Below are 22366 nucleotides of genomic sequence, written 5' to 3' on the forward strand. Positions count from 1 at the left end.
CCAAAGGCACCGCAGTAACAATGATGGAGAGTGTGGGGGGGGGGGATGACTTATGTCATTTCATATTCCCGTCTGTAAAGACAATGCTGTGATGTCATAGACACTGCTATATGAAGGTCATGACGTCATATAGACAGATCCCGGTGATACGCGTGTCGTCAGCTTGTGATTTGGAAAGGCAAAGCCAGGCTCACAACACTGTGGTTGTCAACGGACAAAATAAAATACACATAGAGAGAAATACTTTATTAAATTGAGTCGATTACATTGGGATCTTTGAGTTACAATGTGTGACTATCTTATAAATTGTCATCGTATCTCTATAACGTCTGACTGCCTGACAAACAATCTAAGGGATATTTTTAGGTCATTTATAATAAGTTACCAAACATCGTTTTTCATATTATCCCCATGCATTTCGGGTTATCACTTAACAATTATCAAATTCTATCTGCTCCTAAATTATTTATTTTCTGGTTTCATATTCAATTCCGATCTCAAACACATTGGTATTCACCTATATTTCTTAAACGAACACACATAGATGTTTAATTACACTGAGTAATATACACGGTGGTATCAGTGCTGGCTGTCCTATGTCTCCTTCGTAATGGTGAAGTTCATGCTTTTCTGGTCATACACCTTGCTATGGGGATGCTCGCTGAAACACTCGCCATTACACACCGCTGCAACATAAGATACACAGATCCATATTACATCCAGATAATATACATCAGACTAAGAGCTACATTCCACACGGTGTATGCGTCTTTTTATATAATTGCAGGTTGTAAATATATATATATATTTCAAATAAATGCACTCCATCGAAACGTATGCAGATCATGAGTTACTGCAACATTTGTTTCTGCCTTTGGGTATTGCTCGATGAGTCCCTTTTACTTACACACTGTGAGTGTATAGTTGCCGTGTTTCCAAGTTTCACACTTCTGTTTCTGGGGATGACAGTCGGGGGACTTCTCCGCCGACAGCTTCACGGCTGTGGGGTAGAAGCCTGGTGGTTGTTTCTGTATCAGGATACTGCTTGCTACAACCACAGATACGTGAAAATAACAGCTTTTTATCAGTAAAGAGAACGCAATTATAGAAAATACGCTCTTTGGCGTGAAATATTTATTATAAGCGTAATCAAAATGGTCCGGATCGAGAGCTTTTTTAAAAAAAAATTTCAAAAGTTCTAATCCGAAATAGTATACACTGTGCACATTTTTCACCTTCCTGGATCCCCCGGTCCAACAAACCGATCTTGAGACAAGCGACCGTCGGTGCGTTATGTAGCTTTGTAGAAAGGTACCATGCTCCAGAAAGCCCTATGTATCTCCAGTATTTAAGTGATGTAGAGGGTAGCTCAGTTACGCCCCGCAGCTGTATCAGGTTGGTGGGTTCGAACCAACGGTTTGTTCTTTGTATATTGCAATGTTTGTCATCACAATACCAGTTGTCGAGCATTTCATCAAAACAGAAAACGTCCAGGCATGCGTCCCTTTGAACTACGCTCACATTCAGCTGGAGGTCAAATTAATGTTTGTCTTCGTTATGATCAGAAAAACACCCCACTGATGTTCATTTAGTCTAGGTATTGTTGTACTTTTCTAAAATGTATAATGTGTTAAATATGACCATGCTGACCCGGCCACAGACGGCCCGGGTATATACTCACACACAGGGAAATGGTCCACAGTCGTGATGTTGATGTTGATCTGACCTGTACCTGTGCCATTCGTTGAATTGTACGTGAAGCTTATAGTACGATCACCTATGCATAAAACAATTATCGTAAGATTGTAAGTGTATCATTGTTACCCGTAACATACAACCTGGATGTCATAAATTTCACTTTATTTCGATAAAAGGTTTTAGAAAAACATGGAGGTTGAAATTTACTATTTATTTTATATCTGACGTACAAGATTTCGGACGAAAATCAATGGATGTGCCGAACTTCGAGGTGTAGAGGAGGGCAACAAATCAAACTTCATAATGCCTGTTGTAGAAATGACGAAATGGGCATAGTTTTTAAGGGCAAAGTAGGGCAAAGGTACCTGGGGGTCCTTTCAGCGGAAGGATGTTGAGCTCTGTCAAGGTCGCATCTCCCTGGTCGAAGATCGGACACATTTTCGTCAGTTCGCAGAAGTAAATAGGATCTAAGTCTGCCCTGTTGAGGGATGCACACACGTCACATGCAAAGCTTAATGAATATTGTATTCATAGTCCTGCGTATTTCATCTCGTCACTGCTATGCTTAGTGAGATTGACGGCAACGTTGAAACAGTAGAGAATTTATGATAGTATAAGATAAAACAGTTAACTGCAATTAACTGAAATTTGGATGTTTGTATGGACGTAAATATGTTGTATGTTTCTTCACGGTATGCTTACTTTGTGATAAATTTGACGAAGTCTTCAATGCCGACAATGTCACACAGGATGTTACACACGGCGCCGATAGCTTGGCTCCCTGTCTTTTGCTCAACAATAGAGCACAGAACGCCACATGAATCCAGAAGACCAATATCTGCAGAATGATGGGAAGAAGCATGTTATAAAGCAGGATAAATTCTTACGCGGTAAGTTATGGACAGGCCATATCACATATACCAATTATGTAGCAATGTGGCGACGATCAGTATAGTGTGCTTCTTCAGGAAGTGAGTTTTGGGTTCAGACGTACATTTTCTGAAAACAAATAAATGGAAGTAACACGTTTGGTTGGGTTTAACGCCGCCTTTTAAGTTAAATCGCTGCTTTGCCCTTTGAATTAATCTAGTCTGGGCGATAAAACCCTGTACGTCTTGTACAAGGCCTTGTTTCACTCCGTTAAATGTCAGCGTCCGTGTGAGGCTGGTTAACAAGAAGTAAACTTTTACCATATTTGAACGTCTTTTGGTATGGCCCAGCGGAGATATCACCCCGACATTCCCTCTCCGGACCGACCCTCTATCTGTTGGACCACATAAATACCTATACGTGAGTGAGTTTAGTTTCACGCCGCACTCAGCAATATTCCAGTTATATGGCGGAGGTTTGTAAATAATCGAGTCTGGACCAGATAATCCTGTGATCAACAGCATGAGCATCGATCTGCGCAATTGGAAACCGATGACATGTGTCAACCAAGTCAGCGAGCCTGACCACCCGATCCCGTTAGTCGCCTCTTACGACAAGTATGGGTTACTGAAGATCAATATTCTAACCTGGACCTTCACGGGCCTAAATACCTATAAGCTAGTATAGGTGACTATATAAACATATGGTGAACTTACTAAGGATGATATCCATCATTATGTCAATAGTTTCCTCCGTGAAGCTGATGCATGTCGGACAAAGGTCAAGGTCAACATTAACTTGGGGTTGTGGCATCTTCAGAATGGTCATCATGGTCTTCGTCGGATTCTGCGGCATGTTGGCGGTCTGAGTCGACACCCGCAGCCCAGAGGCGGTCAATACCACACAGCTTAACAACGCCAGTACCTGTATTCAAGCAAACACGGACTAGTAGTTCACTTTTGTAAACAATATAAATGCATGAAGTTGGACTTGTGTTATAAATTTGTATTTGATCAGCATTCCAGTTTTGTCATGACGTGAGTAAGGCTGTGGTGCTGACAAATACGAGAAACATGATCGGTGATTGGGGATTCGAATCCAAGAAAATGGGTTTCTGGCGAGCCCACTCAGGGAACTTAGACGACTGGGCCACTCGTGTCCCCTGTTCGGCATAAGACAGATCGGGACAGCCTTGTATATTTATATATAATGGACATCCTAGAATAGTCTACGTAGAGAGGAGCAGTGCTTGGCACTCCCAGTTTGATTAACAGAACCCCAGTTGCTGCAATGTTAAGTCTTCACTGGTACTGGACATCAGATCATGGCATATAGTCCCTGAATATACGTTCATGCTAATAGCTATCCACAACTACATATACAATTGATAATTTTCATGCATCATTTAGGGTCGCATTCAAGGAGAGCTTGACAAAAGGGGAAAGACTTGAGGAAAAGTGTGTCATGTTGTCTATTACAATGGGCTGATAGAAACAGTTAGTAATGATACACCCACCTTCATCTTCAATAACAAATGGGATGCTGTGGCCTTTGATACAACTGCTCTAGTGATAAACACATGCAGGTTGAATGTTGTCTGGACGTCCAAAGCCTGACAGTATCTCTGATAGCATTTATGACAAATACACTTGTTGTAGTTTCTGCATTTGCTGACAGAGATCGTATTTATATGGTGTATCTCAGTCTTAGTATTGCGAGGTAGAACTGATGAATCAGGTAGTAATCCTTTTGTTTCGTCATTTTTATTAAACGACTGACTGACTGAGTTTGGTTTTACGCCGCTTTTAGCAATATTCCAGCAACATCACGACGGGGGACACCAGAAATGGGCTTCACACAATGTACCCATGTGGGGATTCGAACCCGGGTCTTCGGCGCTTTAACCACTAGGCTACCCCACCGCCCCTTTATTAAACGAAGTCCTGTCTATGTTGCATTAAGGGATCAATTCATATTTAATAATATCAATGTATAATAGACCATGTACCTGTATTCATGTGAAACATGGAGAAAATCCAGTTGTTTCACGCGGCATTGTGGATGTAACAGACAGTTTTGCTGCCGTCAGATTCTAGTATTATTGACAATATATCTATATTTAATCTAAAAGAGAAAATGATTATCGCTTTAAGGGAAACACAAAGAAACCTGACACTGGAATAGTAAAATTGGTCAATATAAGCCATCTTATATATAAATAACGCCTACAGTGTAAGCCTCATTGGGATACAGGCACTCCTATGTTGTAAGGAGCTCGGAAAAAGCAAAGTGTACACCCATGTTTGATGGTGGGTAGAAATTAACCAAACAAGAAATATGGGTTGGTGATATATTTCATACTTTCAGTCTCGGTAAATGTTTTCAGCCCAGCGGCGTTATGATAACGTTTATAATTTGATGGTCAAATCCAAATTTCAAGTATACACTTACTTTCCCCACCGGTTTATTTCATATCAAGGTGTGTCATTCAATAGGATCAGAGTGCAGGCTAGAAATTAACAAGAAACATTATTTGTGGCATATTAGTACTATCAAATTACATTAGTTGATTAATAGTTTTAATTCAATTAGTAAAAACTATTTGTTGTAATTGAAGCTAGGAGCATTGAGCGCTCGCGCGAGTGCATCACATGATCAGCGTACGAATCACATGACCATTGATCACCAAGGTGCTCCTATTTGCATAAACTTGTTTTGCAATGGCGGCGAAATGTTGATACTCGGAAACTCATAGCGCACCGTGATTTACTGGCTACAAAAACAACAAATCCAGAGTTGTGCAAATATGGCAGCATCGGGGCCATATAGGTTAGACTTGGAACAACAAAAGAGGAATGTATTCGTGACACAATTAAACGACAGGTGAGAGGAAGCGATCAATGTTTGATGAAGCTACACTGTTGTAATTAGGGTCACTTTGTTCTACATGGGGGATCTATCGACAGGTGCGCACAAGCGTGACGATTGTGATATTGCCTGTGATTTAGAATGTACTCGGGGGAATTTTGTCAAATGCATTATTTATTTTGTATGTATAACTTTCGTATTATCTTGTGTTTAACAAACGAGGATGAGAAGACTCTTCTAATCGGTGATTATTTTGAAAATACACAACAGTTCTTGTTATTTCAATCTATTTCTTTTGTTTCCTATTAGTAATTAATATATGCATTTCATCTAGGAATATTAATTGCATGTATTAAAATTACTACACTGATTGAAATGAAGGTATTTATCATTTCTGTTGCCCTAACCATCTGGCCATCAGTTATTATTGATTATTTGTTTGCAGAATGTCTCTCAAGACTGTAAGAAATCTCTGGAGATTTTCTCCATTTGTTTCTCGACATAGAAACATATTTGCTGCAAATTTAGCTCTTTGACTCAAAATGTTTTATTTATAAATGTGTCCGTGCTGGGTCTTTGAGTTTTGTTGTTTTCTAGAAAATAGGAGTGTGGGGATTTCAAGAAAGTGATAGATTTTTTCAGGTCAAATATGCAAATATTTTTGTAGTACTCGACAGAACTGTTGAAATATTCATTTTCTCAATGGTGAATGCCAATAAATTGGGATTTTATGAAAGCAACTAAAGATAAAGTAGCTGCATTTTGTATATTGATAATGGTAGAGAAAACTTTACATATCTGTATGTGTGTATCCATTTTACTTTCAGGGAAGATGAAGATGAGATTTCTGCATTCCCTGTGGTCAAGGAATCAGGGGACAAACTTATTGAAACCGGTATCAACACTTTGCAGAAAACCCTTCTCTTGAAGAAGGATGTTGAAGTAGAAAAGGTCCAGGCTGACCTTGAAGAGAAGCGATATGAGTTCAAGAAACGAATGGAAGCCTGCTCACAGAGGCAGATACATGTCCAGAAAAAACAACAACAGGTTAGCAATAATGTTATAACAAAAGTTACTGTGTAAGTTTTCATTTTGTACTGGTTAGAAAGGGAAAGAAAACATTATTTTAAAACTAAATTAATGTAGAATATATATGTACATTAAATGTTACTTCTTAGTAAATTCGGGGTGGTGGGGTAGTGGTTAAGGTGTTTGCTCGTTACGCCGAAGACCTGGGTTCGATTCCCCACATAGACACAATGTGTGAAGCCCATTTCTGGTGTCCCCTGCCGTAATATTGCTGGAATATTGCTGAAAGTGGCGTAAAACTAAACTCACTCACTCACACTTAGTATATTCACTTTGTATCTTTGGTATGTTCCAAATTAAGATTTTGTATTTCTTGTTTTGCTTTTTTAATTTGACTGTTTTCTTCAGATGAAAGACAGAGTTTCCAAATTTGAAAAGTTTATCCAAGAAAATGAAGCTAAAAGAAGAAGAGCATTGCAAAAATATCAGCAGGAAGTCCGATTACGAATACAGAAGACGTCAGAATTTGACCTGCTTCTGCAGCAGTTGGAAGACCTTAAAGCGAGGTGTGTTGACTTCCAGCACTGGGTCAGATAGTAGGAAACAATAACTGTTAGCAGGATATATACTGTCATTGAAAATTGAATTGTTATGTATTGGCCCACAAACAATGCCTTTGATCAATTATTATGAATATAGTTAATTACAATTTGTATAATTTTTGTATTTTTATCTGTTTATTTTTTTATCAATGATGGAGCAATTGTGACCCAAAATATTCTAACTACTTTTCTTTCCTGTTTTGATTTTGGCTTTTGCCTAGCGCTGTTCGAATGCTTAAACCCGAACAATTTGAAAATGTCACCTTAGAATCTTGCTGTAAGGTTATGAATATACAATGTAGTGAATTACAATTTGTATAATTTTTGTATTTTTATCAATTAATTTTTTTATCAATGATGGAGCAATTGTGCCCCAAAATATTCTAACTACTTTTCTTTCCTGTTTTGATTTTGGCTTTTGCCTAGTGCTGTTCGAATGCTTAAACCCGAACAATTTGAAAATGTCACCTTAGAATCTTGCTGTAAGGTGCCCTAACTTGTAGCTGTTTATGATGCAAATTGCTTAGCTTTGATAGGAAAGGCAAGCTTTGACAAACATGTGTTGTTTGATTGCAGACACCGATTCTTGAAGGAGCAGTTAGTCCAGTACAAGAAGTATGAGGAGTACCTGTTGCGAGTCATTGATGCCATGCCTGAGGGTGAGCAAATGTTGTTTTATGTTGTAGTCTGCAATATCACCATACATGAAAGTGGCTTGGATGAATTAGCCAGACTGTGATAGCATAACCATCAATCCATGGGGACTTGGGCCTCTTCTGCCCAACAATGTAACTTTGAGATGGTAGGAGACAAAATTATATGGATCCTTTTGAGTTAGTGTAGAATTAAAACATAATCTCACAGTGGTAGTCCTAGTTTCTTAAACATACTGTTATTGGTAAGGGATAGTCAGCATTAAGTCTTACAATAATGGATTAGAGTAATATGAGAAGAGAGTTGTATTTGCAGACTATCTGCCATCATCGGAGGACAAGCTGAAGGGTCTGATGATGCGACACCGGACACTGAGTGAATCCAACAAAGACCTAGTCAACAATCTGGTGGCCATGGAGGATGAGGTGGGTGGACATTGGGTGGAGGATGGGGTGGGTGTACGAGGGGTGGAGAAGGGGTGAGTTTACACAGGTGGTGGGTGCTGAGGTTAGGGTGGTGGTTATACATAGGGTGGGTGGGAGATAGTGGCATTGGGTATACATGTGGTGTATATAGTCGAGCTGATTGGTGTTCACAGGGTGGGTGAACATGGAGTAGAAGATTGTGTGGCAGGTAGGTATCATTCATGGAGAAAGTGAGGTAATAGGGTGTATCAGGGAAAGATGGTGGTAGTGGGCAGGTGGGTGGCATACCATGTTGTTGAACATAGGAAGGATTTGTGATGGTGGAAGGTGGACATACCTCTGAGGTAACCATGGTAATCAGTATGTCATATATCCCTAGCTGGAGCATCTGAAGCTGAAGCTGGACGAGATGTCCCAGGAACACAACAAGCAGAAGGTGTCCATCAACTCCCAGCTGGCTCGGCTCCAGGAGAAGCAGGAGACAAAGACTGATTCCAACCAGGAGAAGGAGCTCAACTTTGCCCTATCCAAGGGGGACCTCAGGAAGAGGGTGAGTAGACCTCATACAAACCAAGATCCTTAGAGAATAATCCATGAGATACAAGTGATTACGGGAAATATGTCCCGAGTGAAATTAATGTTCACTGTCCTGAGCTTGAACATTAAAACAAAGAAACCAGCATTTACGAACTCAAAGCTGCATCTTCTTATGTACGTGTTTACAACTATATCAGCTGATCTGTATTAATGCGCGGATGAAACCAAACTGCTCAAGCTTAATGGAATTGCATTCAAACCACAATATAGTACTGTAAAAAAAAGTATGAAAAACAACACAATTCAACAGTTTCAAAATTCGTTTGATGGCGATTTTATTAACCACACCCCCTTGTAAAGTTTCAGTTTATTTTCAGCGAGTACAATCACATGTTAAATATATTGAGTCGAAGATCGCAAATGTGTCGATCTGCTTACTCAGAAGGTGGGTGACTGTTGTTGGATACAAAACAGTAAAAACCTGTCAATTTTGTTAACATTAACTTTGGGGGGAAATTTTTGGCGAGATCCTGACTCGCTCAATAGCGTTTTCCGGCAACACTTTAAGTCTATACCTTGCGACTTCCATTTCACCATATTGAGTGTTGATCACATACATGTGAAAGGAATTTAGTGGTTGTATTATTCTCATTACACGTCCAGTATTGTCTCATTCCACCTTGACTAGGTCATTGACTTTGATTGGAATTAACTGGGAAGCCATGCTTGTTTATAAAATACGATTTTATCAATTTTAGACAATTTTATATTACAAAACATGTTGCTTAGTAAACGATGCCATATTGTAAATGAAGTATGAAATGAAACATGAACTAAGCATCAAATCGAAATCCTGTATGTTTTTTTGTTTTGTTCTATTTTAAAATCTCAAATCAGTGCAATTACAGCACTTTCAATTCATCAATGAATCAATGAAATATTATGAATGAACGTAGTGGTGTGAAAGTAGTTCCGGCATCCAATGAAAATGTACAAATAAATGATCAACCAATCAACGTTGGGAATCACTAAATTGCACACTGTGCAAATATCAAAAAGATATTACACGGGATCTCCTCACCCATATGGGTAATGAAGCAATATTCAACACCTTCCAAATTAATTGATGATAGTGGTCTACAAATGAAAAGATTCTCTGGTCTTCTTTCCAGTCAGTATTGATGATATTGTACTTGATTGAATGACCACCACTAAACCAAACTATTTCATTTCAGAGAACACAGTATGGTGTAATTCTCATGGCCATTGATAATATCTATGAAAAATGTCGAAAAGTCATAGAACTGCCAGCAGAAAAAATGGAATTAGACGACAAACTGCACAGAATAAAAGTGAGTAAAACAAAGTGACAAACTTGAACTGTCAATCATAAACATTTTTCAGGTGAGAGAAGGAGCTGTACACAGGGTGGGTGGGGTTGGGGGATGTAAAGCAATGTAACTAGTGCAACCTCATGGACATTAATGATTTTTCCATCTGTCGAGATGCATGTTCACGCAGAACAAGGATAGAGAGGCTAAGAGATTTTTTTACAGATGATTATACAGGCTGTTACCAAAGCTTTAAGGTATGGTCAACTGTCTGCTCTTCCATTTTCTCATTGAAGGATCCTTCAGTTGTCACCATCACTTTCTCATGAATGTTCATCCGATCGGCAATCTTTAGCGAAATTGTCACTCTCAGAGGACGTTTAATTTCCCAAGGGGTGTATAGAGAGTGTCAATCCTGCTCTAATATCTTCAATTAAAGAAGAGTGCATCAGCAGATGATGAATCCACATAATTCATCATGAAAAGGAAGGACAGAGAGTGTATCATTCTTCCTCCTAAGATGATGATGAGTTCATCTAACTGAAGAGGGTTAGAGATGATCTCAGGATGCCCAAGTTCTTCCTAAAAGACTGCCATTTTTATAGATTGCCAGTCCATGTAAACTCTCCCAAAAATTGATGTTGACATTACATCACTGTGTCCTTAATGGAACAACTTTTCACTCTTAGTGCAAGATAGGGAATTGATGCATGTTCACACCGCCATCAGTAGGACCCTACTGTTTATTGGTACCATTCTATCTGCCCTAGAAGCCATTGCTATGCTGATTGCTCACGTTACTTCGTTGGAAGAAATCTATATCAGGGGAGCCATTGTCATTTTCAGGTTGTGATGGACCTTATCTCCCACTTTCTGGGTTATATGACTGCTCTGATATGTCTTCAACTATTTCGTCAACCATGGTTGACAAGGTCCACAAGGAAAATTAGTTTCAAGTTTCTGTGGAATTACTTCAAATGCAATAGATCCAAATTCAAAATTCTTTACACCAGGAACACGTGGCACAATATACTATGTCCAACCAAGATTTGAAGGAGTCTTTTCGTGGACAAAGGTCCAGTATAGGCAGGAGCAAGCTTAAGTGGAAGGACCTCCAGCTGATACCATCACGTTTGACAAGTCCAAGGGAGGGGAGGAGTCTGCATGATACACAGACTCTTCAAAACAGTGACTTGCCGACATCATGCATGACTGGGAACTTCACCCCAATCTACCCTGTAGGCAGAAGACGTGAGACTTTTGTCCTAACTTGGACTAAATGTCTTGGCTTTCTTAACAGAACATTTCTGGTGTCCCCCGCCGTGATGTTGCTGGAATATTGCTAAAAGCGGTGCAAAACCAAAACTCAGTCAGTCAGTCTTAACAGAATGATACAGACTTCCAATCCAGGGCTTGTTGCCTCTGATGTCTGACCCTTCATATTGTTGGTAAAAAAGAGCCTCAACTGTCAAAGATACAGACTACTTTGAGTATGCTGTTAAGGCTATTTAAGTAGACAGGGAAGGCAGACTCGATACTTGGTTGACTGCATTTTTCACAGCATTACTGCATGGGATGCTGCTGATTATCACTTGTTTGTCTGGCCCAGACTTTAATATGGACACACTGTGGTCATGTAGCTGGTATATAGCTGCCATTATACTGTAATGTACCAGGGTAGATTTGTTTGGAGAATATTATATGAATAGGAGTGTGTTTGAAAGTATTGGTGAACCCAAACAAAAGGTATCATTACTTTCCAGTATCTAAATAGCACTTTTAAACTACTGCATTGATTATGATTACAAAGTACTTACGTCATGGTTACCCAGTGAGGTGTTTCTGACATTTCTATGGCACAGGAAAAACATGGAACCCCTCTGTTGTTCGAAAATGTGCATAAGTACATCTTCCTAATAGTCACACAATTCGGCACCAAGTCTAGATATACTGTGTTGTATTGATATTAACAAGTTTGTCTCCACTGCCCGCAGGACCACCTGAATGACAGGCAAGACGTAGCTCGCATGGCTCATCCTGACAGTTCCTTCGTTGGAAGCCAAGCAGTTGAGTCTCACAAAGAGTCCAGGAAGGGAAAGAAGCGAGTCACATTAGTCATCAACGAAGTCTCTTAACTTCCAGGCTTAGTGTTATTTATGTGCCCAGTGTATTCTGCCCCAAGTGTGAGCATCCCTTCAGCAGTGTGGACCAGTGTGCTAGGACATGTGTGTATCCTGAGAATAGATTGTCCTATGTTTTTGGTTTGCAAAGAAGTCTTAGCTATGTCTGGAAATATTTTACTCGTTGCCATAATTACAACGAAAATTAAGAAAACTGTAAGAAACCTTCTGTAACTTTGTCGAAGTCAAACTCTATTTGTCTTCAATGAGTCACATGATGGACAATCGGTGGTCTCATATCTTAGTGCAACAGTGATGTCACAATGATTATATTGAGGAAATAATTAAGAACACACATAGGTTTGATTGTGACAAGGTGAACATACCTGCCATAACAAGCCATTATCATTAGCACTCTGTTCTGGACTAGTTATCTTCCCATTGTAACATAGGGTAGACATTTGTAAATACCACATCATTGTTGTGTACATATATTTTGTTAAACTGTTATGTCTATGTCTGTTTGTAGTGATATTAATGTTACTGACAATTTATGTCAGGTCATGTACATGACATATATTTATATGAATGTACCTACAATGGTGAATATTTTCTGCATTTATTGATATCTCAGTATGAAAGATCTCATTCAAATATAACATCATGATTCTTTCTTATTTTAATTGACAATTCTTGTGAATATTTTTTATAATGGTGGATATCAGATTCCAAGCAAATGGCATTAACAAGTGAACACTAGCTGTTGTAATGCCTATGGTAATACCAGAAGTATAGTATTTGACTTGAAAATGGGACTAGAATTTACAATTGATTTAATTATTATCAATTTAACATTTTATATGTCTTACATAGGGTATACATAATAACATATTTCTATTAAAATACTTAATAGTGTTTTCATTTGTGTTTTCATTGTCACCAGTTACTAATAAAATACATTTCAGTTACATGGAATATACAAGATATTTCTTTCTAAGACCAACCTTTTTGTTTACTTGGATCACAGACTTATTTCAGTGTAACCCTGCTGTTAGAGGAAGAATTAAGAGAATTGATTATCGTACCAAGAGTGAGTGTAAACACACGCAAGTATTACTTTTGAAACCATTATTTTATACCTTTCTTCATACCACCTTTCTTTACACTATTAACAGGTGTAAAATTACCTGCACAGTACAGTACTTGACCCCTGCATAACAAGAAATATTTAAGTAAACCCTCTTGTCTGTAGCCCCTTGCTTACTGACAAATTACTGTTTGGAATATCTGGATATGATTTAAGGTTAGCACCATTTAGCCATGATTTCTGGATGATTTTACTTGGACAAATCCAGTGTTGAATGAACAGTGTTTCACTGTGTGTGGTCAGCCAACAGGAAAGTGACGTATTTTCTGTTTCTTCTCAACATTATCATAAAATTTGGATCTGTGATCAAAGTATTACCAAAAGTTGGTGTAAGTTTGCCTTTAACTGTAGTATTCAAAGTACAATGCATTGTGAAATGTTATAAAGGACTTCCTCATTGCTATTGACCACACCCATTCCTCCACTGAACCTTTCCCATCCAAACCCCATCACCGAAAGTGCTTTACAGTCTTAACACCAGTTCTGTGATTATGTAGAAGTCTTCCTGCTTGACAGCATCAGGTATAAGTGAGGTATAAAGGCAGCCATTACCGCCATTCTGTTTCATATCAAAACACTAAATGGTGATGATTAAAGCTCCTCTAAACTGCTGTCATCATTAGAGACTTAAAAAATATGCACTTGCATCAGTGGATGAAATTCACTGGTGAAACAAAAGCTTATTACAGGGTATTATGACTTTTTCAAATGGCTGACAAACAGCCATGTTTAAAATCAGTTAATTTCAATTTAAATATACAACTGCAAGCCAGTGCAAGGACCAGGAAAAGTAAGTCACATGGATTTCAACATAATGTTGTAAATGTTTAGGACAGACATCAGTTTAGGGGAGCTAACATTTGCTGACAGTGCTTATTTATACTTGATGCCCCCCCACTTGCCCCTCTCCATGTCAGTATTGCCCAGTCTCTTAAGCATTACCCATCATTTTTGTGATGATTTAATCTTTGTTCTTCCATTGTATTAGACTGGATTAAGTATTTAATGTGGAATAAAACATTGTGAGTGATACATTTAATAATGTTTATATTCTTATTCTTTTCATCTTTTGTGATTATATTCAGGGATTTAAAGAATATTACTTGTTTAATCTATTATTATGTTATATATAAACACAGAGGCACATAGTTAGCTTGGGATGTGGGGTAGCCTTGTGCTGAAAGCAATAACTTTTCATCCTGGAGGCCCAGGTTCACTCTCCACAAAACGTAAAGCCCAATCCTGGTGTCGCCCGCTGTGGTATTACTGGAATATCATTACAAATGGCAGAAAACACAACTCACACAACTGAATGCCAAAAACTCAAATGTACCTCAGATTTTGTTTTTGAAAAAATACTCATGTTTTCTTACTAAATGATGGTAGCTACATACAGTAGGTATTTTGTAAACTTATGACAGCTGTTGCAGGGTGTCAAAAACATGTATTTTGGTGCATCACCCAACATATCCAAAATTGTTGTACTTTTGAATTAATTAAACTCTTGTTCGTATTCAAGTATGTAAGTATGTGCTAAGAAAAGGATTACACATTAAGTTCCCTCATCACATTGGGAGAATTTACTGATACTTGTTGCCAACATACAGTCAATATCAGCTGCTGAGTAATCCAAGATACATCCCTGAAAGCTATTCATGATATTTCATCGACAGTCAAACCATTATTATCTTACACCGAGGAGGACCATGTTTTAACTTTGAAATATGACATTTCAGATAACAAGGTATGGCCACCAACACAGATAAAGTACAGTATTATAGATACATAGAAATACAAAGATCAAAACACTATGAGAGGACATTGAAATAATTATGCAAACAATGATTAATAAAATCTTTGACTAATGATTTACTGTATTCATTTATTACATGTAGAACTGGCCAAAAATGTGCATGCCCCTTGTCAAGCAGGGCACCAATACGAGTCCTGCCATCAGCTGTCCTCTTGACAAAGTGACAGTCTTGTCTCAAGTATATTAATTCACAGCTTGGACATTGTCACATGACAAATGCCAACTTGATGAGGTACACAATTCCGTAGTCAAGTCCAAGGTTCTCGATAGGCCATGTCTTCTTAACTTGAATTTGAGAAAAGTGGACAAATTAATGAATTTGTGTTGAGGCAGTTGACACCTGGAGAATAGGCTTCAGATGTTGGTATATTAGGGGTATACAGGTTCAATGAAACCAGTTTCAGCTGTATGTAAAAAACAAACACATTCATGAAATGCCTACAAAATATAATTATTATTTCTTCTCATGGTAATATTTGACCCACAAACTTTAATCAGTTAGTCTGTTCACATGACTAGTTGAGATCATGTGCCCATCATCCTATGGTCAGCTAGGTGGGGTCTGGCCGTGGGACACAACATCTGTTTACTGTTACTTGACCGCTTTATTCAGGAGTGTAATACACATATAGATAACCTAAAAAAAGTAAGCAACACACACTGTTTTATCAAGTAGAGATTACACAGGTCAAACAGAGAAATCAATGTAATGGAGGTTGAATTAAAACCAAATGTAAATAAATGTCTCATATAACTTCTAACAGCTGTATAAACAAAGCTATCAAATGTATACAATTTTCAGAGTTTTTCAGTATCAAGAACACACCATGGATGGGGGAAATGTTTATCTTCAAATTTAGTTGTAATCATTTACATGTATTACTTTTTAAATTTATTTTGATTTTAGTCTGAGGTTGGATATGCTTCTAATACATATCCTTTGAAATACCCTTGTAAGAAATGTACCTCACATTATTATAAACATACATTATGTGGCTAATCAAACAATTCCATTTTGTTTCTATTAACCAAAACACCTAACATACATGTATTTAGATCTACACTGTGTGCACACCATCTCTTAATTTTCATATCCCCCATAAAAGCAGAAATGATTGAAGTTAATTCTTAAGTGAATTTTGTCACCTTATATGACTGGGTGCCCATTTCAAATTAGTCCAGTTCCAAGGATATAACACAACAGGTTTCCTCAATATCTGTTTGGGACAATGAGTACTTAAACAGACAACGTCAACAGTGTTAACAACAAAATCTCTTTATTCTGAACCAAGATATTTATGGCAAAGATCTACAACTTACAAACATCTCTATACAAATAACACAGTTATAGGGTCAAGCTTTTCCACCTAACAGCCCTGATAGTGTAGCTTATGATACTTGCTGCAACACATAGGTAACAGTGACCAACCACACTGACACATGATACATCCCCGGTACATGTCCGTCCTACTGCAAATACCATGAGGGTGCTGAATGGCAATATTGTAGCACCATATGCTGTTTTGCTGGTTGTTCTCTTAAAATGTCCCAGATTTTAATACTGAATCGCAAGGTATAAAATGTCTTGGGTTAGAAGAAATCCATTTGTCTTGCTATGACTTTAGTTAGGAGAGGATAGTTTGAATCACTAACAAAATAATTTATTAATGCCTTCTTTTACCTATATGAATCATTTTACATCAACCGCTAAATAATCTTATCTCAGAAGAACTATCGCGACCTTCCACTGAGTGTATTCCACAAAGCAATCTTACAGTACCACTGTCATGCCACCATAACTTACCAAAGACAAAGGTAGCTGTGTTGTCTGATTGCTCTGTGGAATGGATCCTGTTCTTCAACTAACAATGAAAACAGTACTTTCATAGATGTAAACAATTCTGGTAACATTGGGAAATAAAATTCTTACACACACTTATTAATTCCTCCCAGAAAACTGTAGTTCTGTATACCAGTCAGTTGACTACAGGTTGTGTAGTCATTGGGACAGAACCTCGTTGTAACTGGAATGGTAAGTACCTACAGCGATTGCAAGGTGGGTATAGACAAATGACGTGGTGGCAACATACACTACTGCACATCACAGGCATGGCCAGTCTACAAGCTGTAGGTGGTACATGGTTTGGGTGAAAATTGTGAAACATAGTGCATGGTCATTTTGAAACTGGGTTATATATCCAGACATTGTACAACATAGATGTGTTACATGCCATTGGGTGAATGTGTCTGTGAGTACATGTATAATGTGATACTGCTTTTAGCAATATTTTAAGTCTCACAACAGCTCCACTGACAGTGACAATGGGCTTCAGACATTGTACCAATCTGAGAGTTGAGCACCAAGTGTTGGCCACGATGAAAGCTAAAACTAGCCAACTACCCAAAAGTACAAAACCTAGGAAGAGAACAGGTACTTCACTTTCAGTATTCTTACACAATGTAACAATCAATGTTCAGTAACGAGTGCAATATCGTTTTCTGTCACATCAGCATTTCTGCAGCTAATCTTACCTAACGGTAAATTTGTTTTTCAGAAATTCATATCATCTGCACTATTTCCGAAAAACTATTTGCTTACCAACCCACATAACTATAAATAATTTGTAATCTTATCATGTGTACTAAATAAAGGATAATAGTAAACTGTCATTCTAACATGGTCATGTCAAACAAGTTAGTGACTAATCACACATAGCCACTAACAACAATGTAACAACTGATCATTAGGCCAGATCAATTAAATCACTTGTGTTACAGACCTGCCTGGCAATGTTAAGACAAGTAACACCAAAAAATGTAAAATAGTCATGTCTAATCACCTTTTATATCAAATTGAACATTTACATTGATATTTTAACAACCATTATTCTCTCATCTGATGCAAAAGGTTATGAATATTTCCGACATAAACTGAAACCCCTAGAAGGAGGGTATGAATTATACACAAGACAAATATGGCAATGTGCAACATTAACATTTTTGTACCCCCCTGCCTGGAGGTATTTGGGAAAGAAAGATCTGTAAACAAGCAATTAAATTTCTTTGGCCTTATTGTTATTATGATTATTATTATAAATAAGTATAAAAGGGAATGCCTCACCTCAAAGCAGCACCTAAAACACACCACAAACATTCGATGCAGAGAAAATGCTAGCCTGATTCTGTTTGGTGAATTATTTGTGATGCCAATGAATCCTATCCTCACACTCCAAGGAAAGCAATAAGCTGTGGTGCCATGTTGAAATGAAAAATAATATAGACAGAAAAGCACCAAATTCCCTTAAGCCTAACTTCTATGAAATCTTCTTGGTTTATAACTAATTCTCAACCTTGTGACATCCAAAACATCTGATTATGGGTAAATGTTATGCTTACCCTGACAAGAACTTATAAAACACATATCTAAAGAATACGTCTTTATTATATTCACATATTTATTAAACATACATGTGGAATCATTGAACATGATTGTAAACAGTTATAGAGGAAAACTAGAGGTGATTTATCAAAGATCTTTTTCAGTCCCTGTGAAACAAGGTTCATGGACACTGAGTTGTGACCTCAATACAACCGGCCAAGCAAACATCACTCTACCGCACGTTTAACAAGAATAAAATACAACACAATTGCACTGCTAGGTAACAGAATTACATGACACCCAAACACTTTCACTAATGTGGGTGGATACATATTGGAAGGTGAAAAAATATGATACAATTCTCATCTGAAGTATAAAAATTGGTTCTGCCCGCAGAACCACCAAATCTTTAAACAGCTTCAATGACTGCTGTAACACAGAGATATGCTTATAATATTTACAGACAGCACAAAAATCTAAACTTGACATCATGTACAAACTGGCATTTCAGAATTACTTCATTTTTATTGATTACAGTCCTTGTCAAACTTGTCATATATCATACACTTCTTAGGGCAAAATATGTAAATGTGATTCTGTAAACATATTATTTCATTAGTTTAGATAAAAAAAATACAACCACTAGTTCATAGTTTCAATCATTTTGGGGTATTAATTGATTACAATAATCTGTAAAACAAGAAATACTTTTACATTTTTTACAAAATATGCTAGAAGTTGTTGTTGACTGATGCCCAATACAAAACATGTTTTGTATTTCCCTGACTGAAATACACAGCATCGCCACTTCCATATTACATGTGTTACATACATTCTCCTGATGAACCAGCCACTAGGAGACATAAAGTGCACTATGAACTTGTGGACAGCCTTCCTTCACAGCAGAGTATACTCGTGTCCCCAAAAAACTAAATCAGGGCAATTACTGAACAACACAAATACCATCCCAGAAAGTCAGAACATTATCAAAACTTTGACAAAAAAAATCCTCCTGTTTTTCTTTATAGGATAAAGCCACAATATCTTCAATGTACACACAGCCAGTTTGGAAGCCTGTGTGATGGGTTCATTAAGGACAATGGAATGAAACTTCAGCTTCACATTGGTTTATCAAGGACAGCAAGACTGTTCCCTGAATGAAAATTCCATCGTTTTGATATCAGTTTCCATAAGCACTGGACATGCAAAAAGGGATCTTTTCATACACAACCTACATAAATAAAGAGTGACAATATGTTCCTGAGTTTGTTATATTTCTGTAATTTTCCTCAGGGTAAACTAAATAGTTCAAATATGAACAAAAGAAATATGTTTCCTCTTTTACTGGATAGATTCCTGCAGACAGTTTTGGAAATTCTGAAAAACATTACAAGTGTTAAAAGACAATGCCAAAGATAATATACCACTGAGAAAATGTGATTCAAGTTTTCCGTTACTCTTTACTTGTTAACGAACAGCATAACTACTACTCCATACTAATACCTTCAATGTATCCATACAATGACTGACCAGTTTGAAATACTTGGACCTCAAAGCATGGATGTCTAAAGATTGAAGATATTTTGATTGTACACCATACATAGTAATCCCAACTCATTATATCCTTCTCTGGAGAAATGTTGTCAAGCTTTCATCTGAGATCTAGCCAAACACTCCAAACACAGTCATGAGAATTTGATCTTCAGTCCCGTTTCACATGATTACCCTAACCTGGCCCCACAGAACCATATGCAAATGAAAACATCTTGTACGAAATCAGATGAAGGAAAACTTGAGGTGGGAGACTATGACAATCCTGAGTTCACTATGTTGTCCTTCAATGTAATTCCACTGAAGGATGACAACTGAATCACTCTGCAGTGTTTCTATACACATGGACAAAAGTTAAGCACAGCTGAAAATATATTTCTACACAAACAAGACATATTAGTATATGGTTTCTTGCATAAAATATCTGAAGAAACATATACAAACCAGGATTGATTATCAAACGACATGTTTTGGAACTATTCCATGGCAATAGTTATTTTGACAATGCTTTCAACTGCTGCCTCAGCTACTTTTCTTCACACCAGGAGCAACAAATAATATTCTTTTGACCAAATCTGAAGCAGATACAGTGCTATCTTACACATATTTCAAAAAGTTATCTCCAAAATGTATGTTGAAGCAGAAATATACAAATATCGGGAGCAATGCTTAACTGTGTTCCAGGTGTATAAACATTAAGAAAATATTGTATGACACTCATCACAAGAACCTTAATTCAGGAGATTTGGTATTGTGTACCATCAATGTGCATTTCAGTGCATCAATGTGTGCCTTAAATGCATTCCAAAGATTGTAAGGAAACTTCAATCCCTGAAACATACAGGTTTGATTAATGACCAAATAAAACAATACTGGAAAACCAATACGTGTACACAAGTACCCTAGTCTTCAGAAGTGTTATTTCACTTACATTTATTGTAAAAAGTATCATATATAAATAAAATCTGCCCAAATATACTGAATGCATACTCACAAAATACAGGTGAAAATGACCCTAAAATAAACCTTTAAATGGTTTGATTATAACTAAAATAATCAACTAAAATCAAATAATTTGAAATCAAGAATATGACTTTTATCAAAAGACCTCATGCTATTTTGAACCATTTGATATTTGGTTTTCTCTTCACATGATTAATGTTTGATTGTAAAGATTGAGTGTGAACTAGTCTGATCGAAAGGGACATGTGGTTGACAGCAAAGAGTACCCGTACACTATGGCATCATAACACACATGACCAACAGGACTAAGACCAAAGCAAACTTTCTTGTATGGACATAAAGTAATAATGTCTGAGCTGGTCAGAGCATAGCCCAAATGCTTGTTGTATGCATCTAACAAATACTTTTCACAATCAAATATCTTGTGGTATGCCAGTAAAATTATACCTGAAAGAAATTTTCTTGTTCATTGTGAGTGAAATCAGATGCACTCAATAGCATCTCCAGTGAATGCCTGTATTTATTCTAAATTTCCATTGAGAGTATGAAACTTGATTGAAGACTCTAGAGAAGATGCATCTTCCCATGGCAAAAGTGTCCACTGGATTATATTAAGCTTACTTTTCTTGGCATCACATTGTGTTCACAAAGACTTGTGCCTCATCATGATGAAAATGTGATATTCAGTTACATTGCTGTTCTTATTTCAAATCACATACATGACAAGTATAACAGCCGACCTGATCGATCACAAAACACAAAAATTTGAGATTTCATCCCTGACAAACAAAATGAAAGATTATCACTGTAAAGATGTGTAATACTGCTTTATTGTGCTTTTATAGTAACAGAGGAATGCATGCATGACACTGCATATTGTCAAGTAATAGTGCACAGCGTGGCAAAATGAAACATTCTGTCGGACATCATCTAAAACTAGCACAGCATCTTAGTCAGTGCAACAAGCATTCAATTGATTGGGTTATGAGTCTAATGAATAAAAGTAAGTGAAAACTTTGAACCATTTTGGAAATTTTCAGAATAATTTCAGTGCAAATGTCAAATGGCTGTGGTTATAGCAGCAACTGCATATTAGAGATGTTAAGTTTGTGAAACATTCTCTGATTGGACTATATATACTTGCAATATGCCATCAACACTTACACACAGAATAGTATGCCTGATAAATCATGAGTGGAAACTAGTCTTGGAATTAGCTACTGGACAGTCTGGTTTCATGGGGAAACCGGGAGGATGGATTATTAGTGGATAAGCACCATGTGTTCTTGTAATTCCTCAAATATAAGCTTGTAAACAATGGATGATAGCAGTATCATGTGAATCAATGAATTACACTGCTGTCCTCTGTTCCAGATAGT

General features: G+C 37.4%; 2 protein-coding genes across 2 annotated transcripts; one reads left to right on the top strand and one right to left on the bottom strand.

Annotated features, from left to right (window-relative positions):
• Positions 1 to 231: 231 nt before the first annotated feature.
• LOC124289719 (countin-3-like) lies at positions 232 to 3489 on the bottom strand. The gene is made up of 6 exons (XM_046726351.1): positions 3285 to 3489; positions 2401 to 2536; positions 2064 to 2176; positions 1682 to 1777; positions 908 to 1048; positions 232 to 686 (listed from the first exon to the last, which is right to left on the bottom strand). Exons 1-6 carry the CDS (start codon positions 3421 to 3423, stop codon positions 595 to 597), a joined length of 717 nt encoding a protein of 238 aa, XP_046582307.1. The 5' UTR covers positions 3424 to 3489; the 3' UTR covers positions 232 to 594.
• Positions 3490 to 5292: 1803 nt separating this feature from the next.
• On the top strand, positions 5293 to 14313 carry LOC124289718 (cilia- and flagella-associated protein 73-like). Its single transcript, XM_046726350.1, has 8 exons — positions 5293 to 5451; positions 6264 to 6483; positions 6874 to 7031; positions 7644 to 7726; positions 8037 to 8146; positions 8526 to 8696; positions 9919 to 10035; positions 12009 to 14313. The coding sequence occupies exons 1-8, from the start codon at positions 5375 to 5377 to the stop codon at positions 12147 to 12149; spliced, it is 1077 nt and encodes a 358-aa protein (XP_046582306.1). The 5' UTR covers positions 5293 to 5374; the 3' UTR covers positions 12150 to 14313.
• Positions 14314 to 22366: the final 8053 nt, after the last annotated feature.

This window comes from Haliotis rubra, unplaced genomic scaffold, assembly GCF_003918875.1.
Source record: "Haliotis rubra isolate DU_JTF1 unplaced genomic scaffold, ASM391887v1 Scf447, whole genome shotgun sequence".
NCBI classification, from domain to species: Eukaryota; Metazoa; Mollusca; class Gastropoda; order Lepetellida; family Haliotidae; genus Haliotis; species Haliotis rubra.

Bases quoted from the DNA above. Each gene is read 5' to 3' on its own strand.
- LOC124289719 (XM_046726351.1), bottom strand. From the start codon at position 3,423: ATGCCGCAGAATCCGACGAAGACCATGATGACCATTCTGAAGATGCCA. The intron at 2,537-3,284 runs GTAAGTTCACCA...ATCATTCTGCAG, and splicing joins AATGATGGATATCATCCTTA to ATATTGGTCTTCTGGATTCA. The intron at 1,778-2,063 runs GTACCTTTGCCC...TTTTATGCATAG, and splicing joins TCCGCTGAAAGGACCCCCAG to GTGATCGTACTATAAGCTTC.
- LOC124289718 (XM_046726350.1), top strand. From the start codon at position 5,375: ATGGCAGCATCGGGGCCATATAGGTTAGACTTGGAACAACAAAAGAGG. The intron at 7,727-8,036 runs GTGAGCAAATGT...TTGTATTTGCAG, and splicing joins CATTGATGCCATGCCTGAGG to ACTATCTGCCATCATCGGAG. The intron at 8,147-8,525 runs GTGGGTGGACAT...ATATATCCCTAG, and splicing joins TGGTGGCCATGGAGGATGAG to CTGGAGCATCTGAAGCTGAA.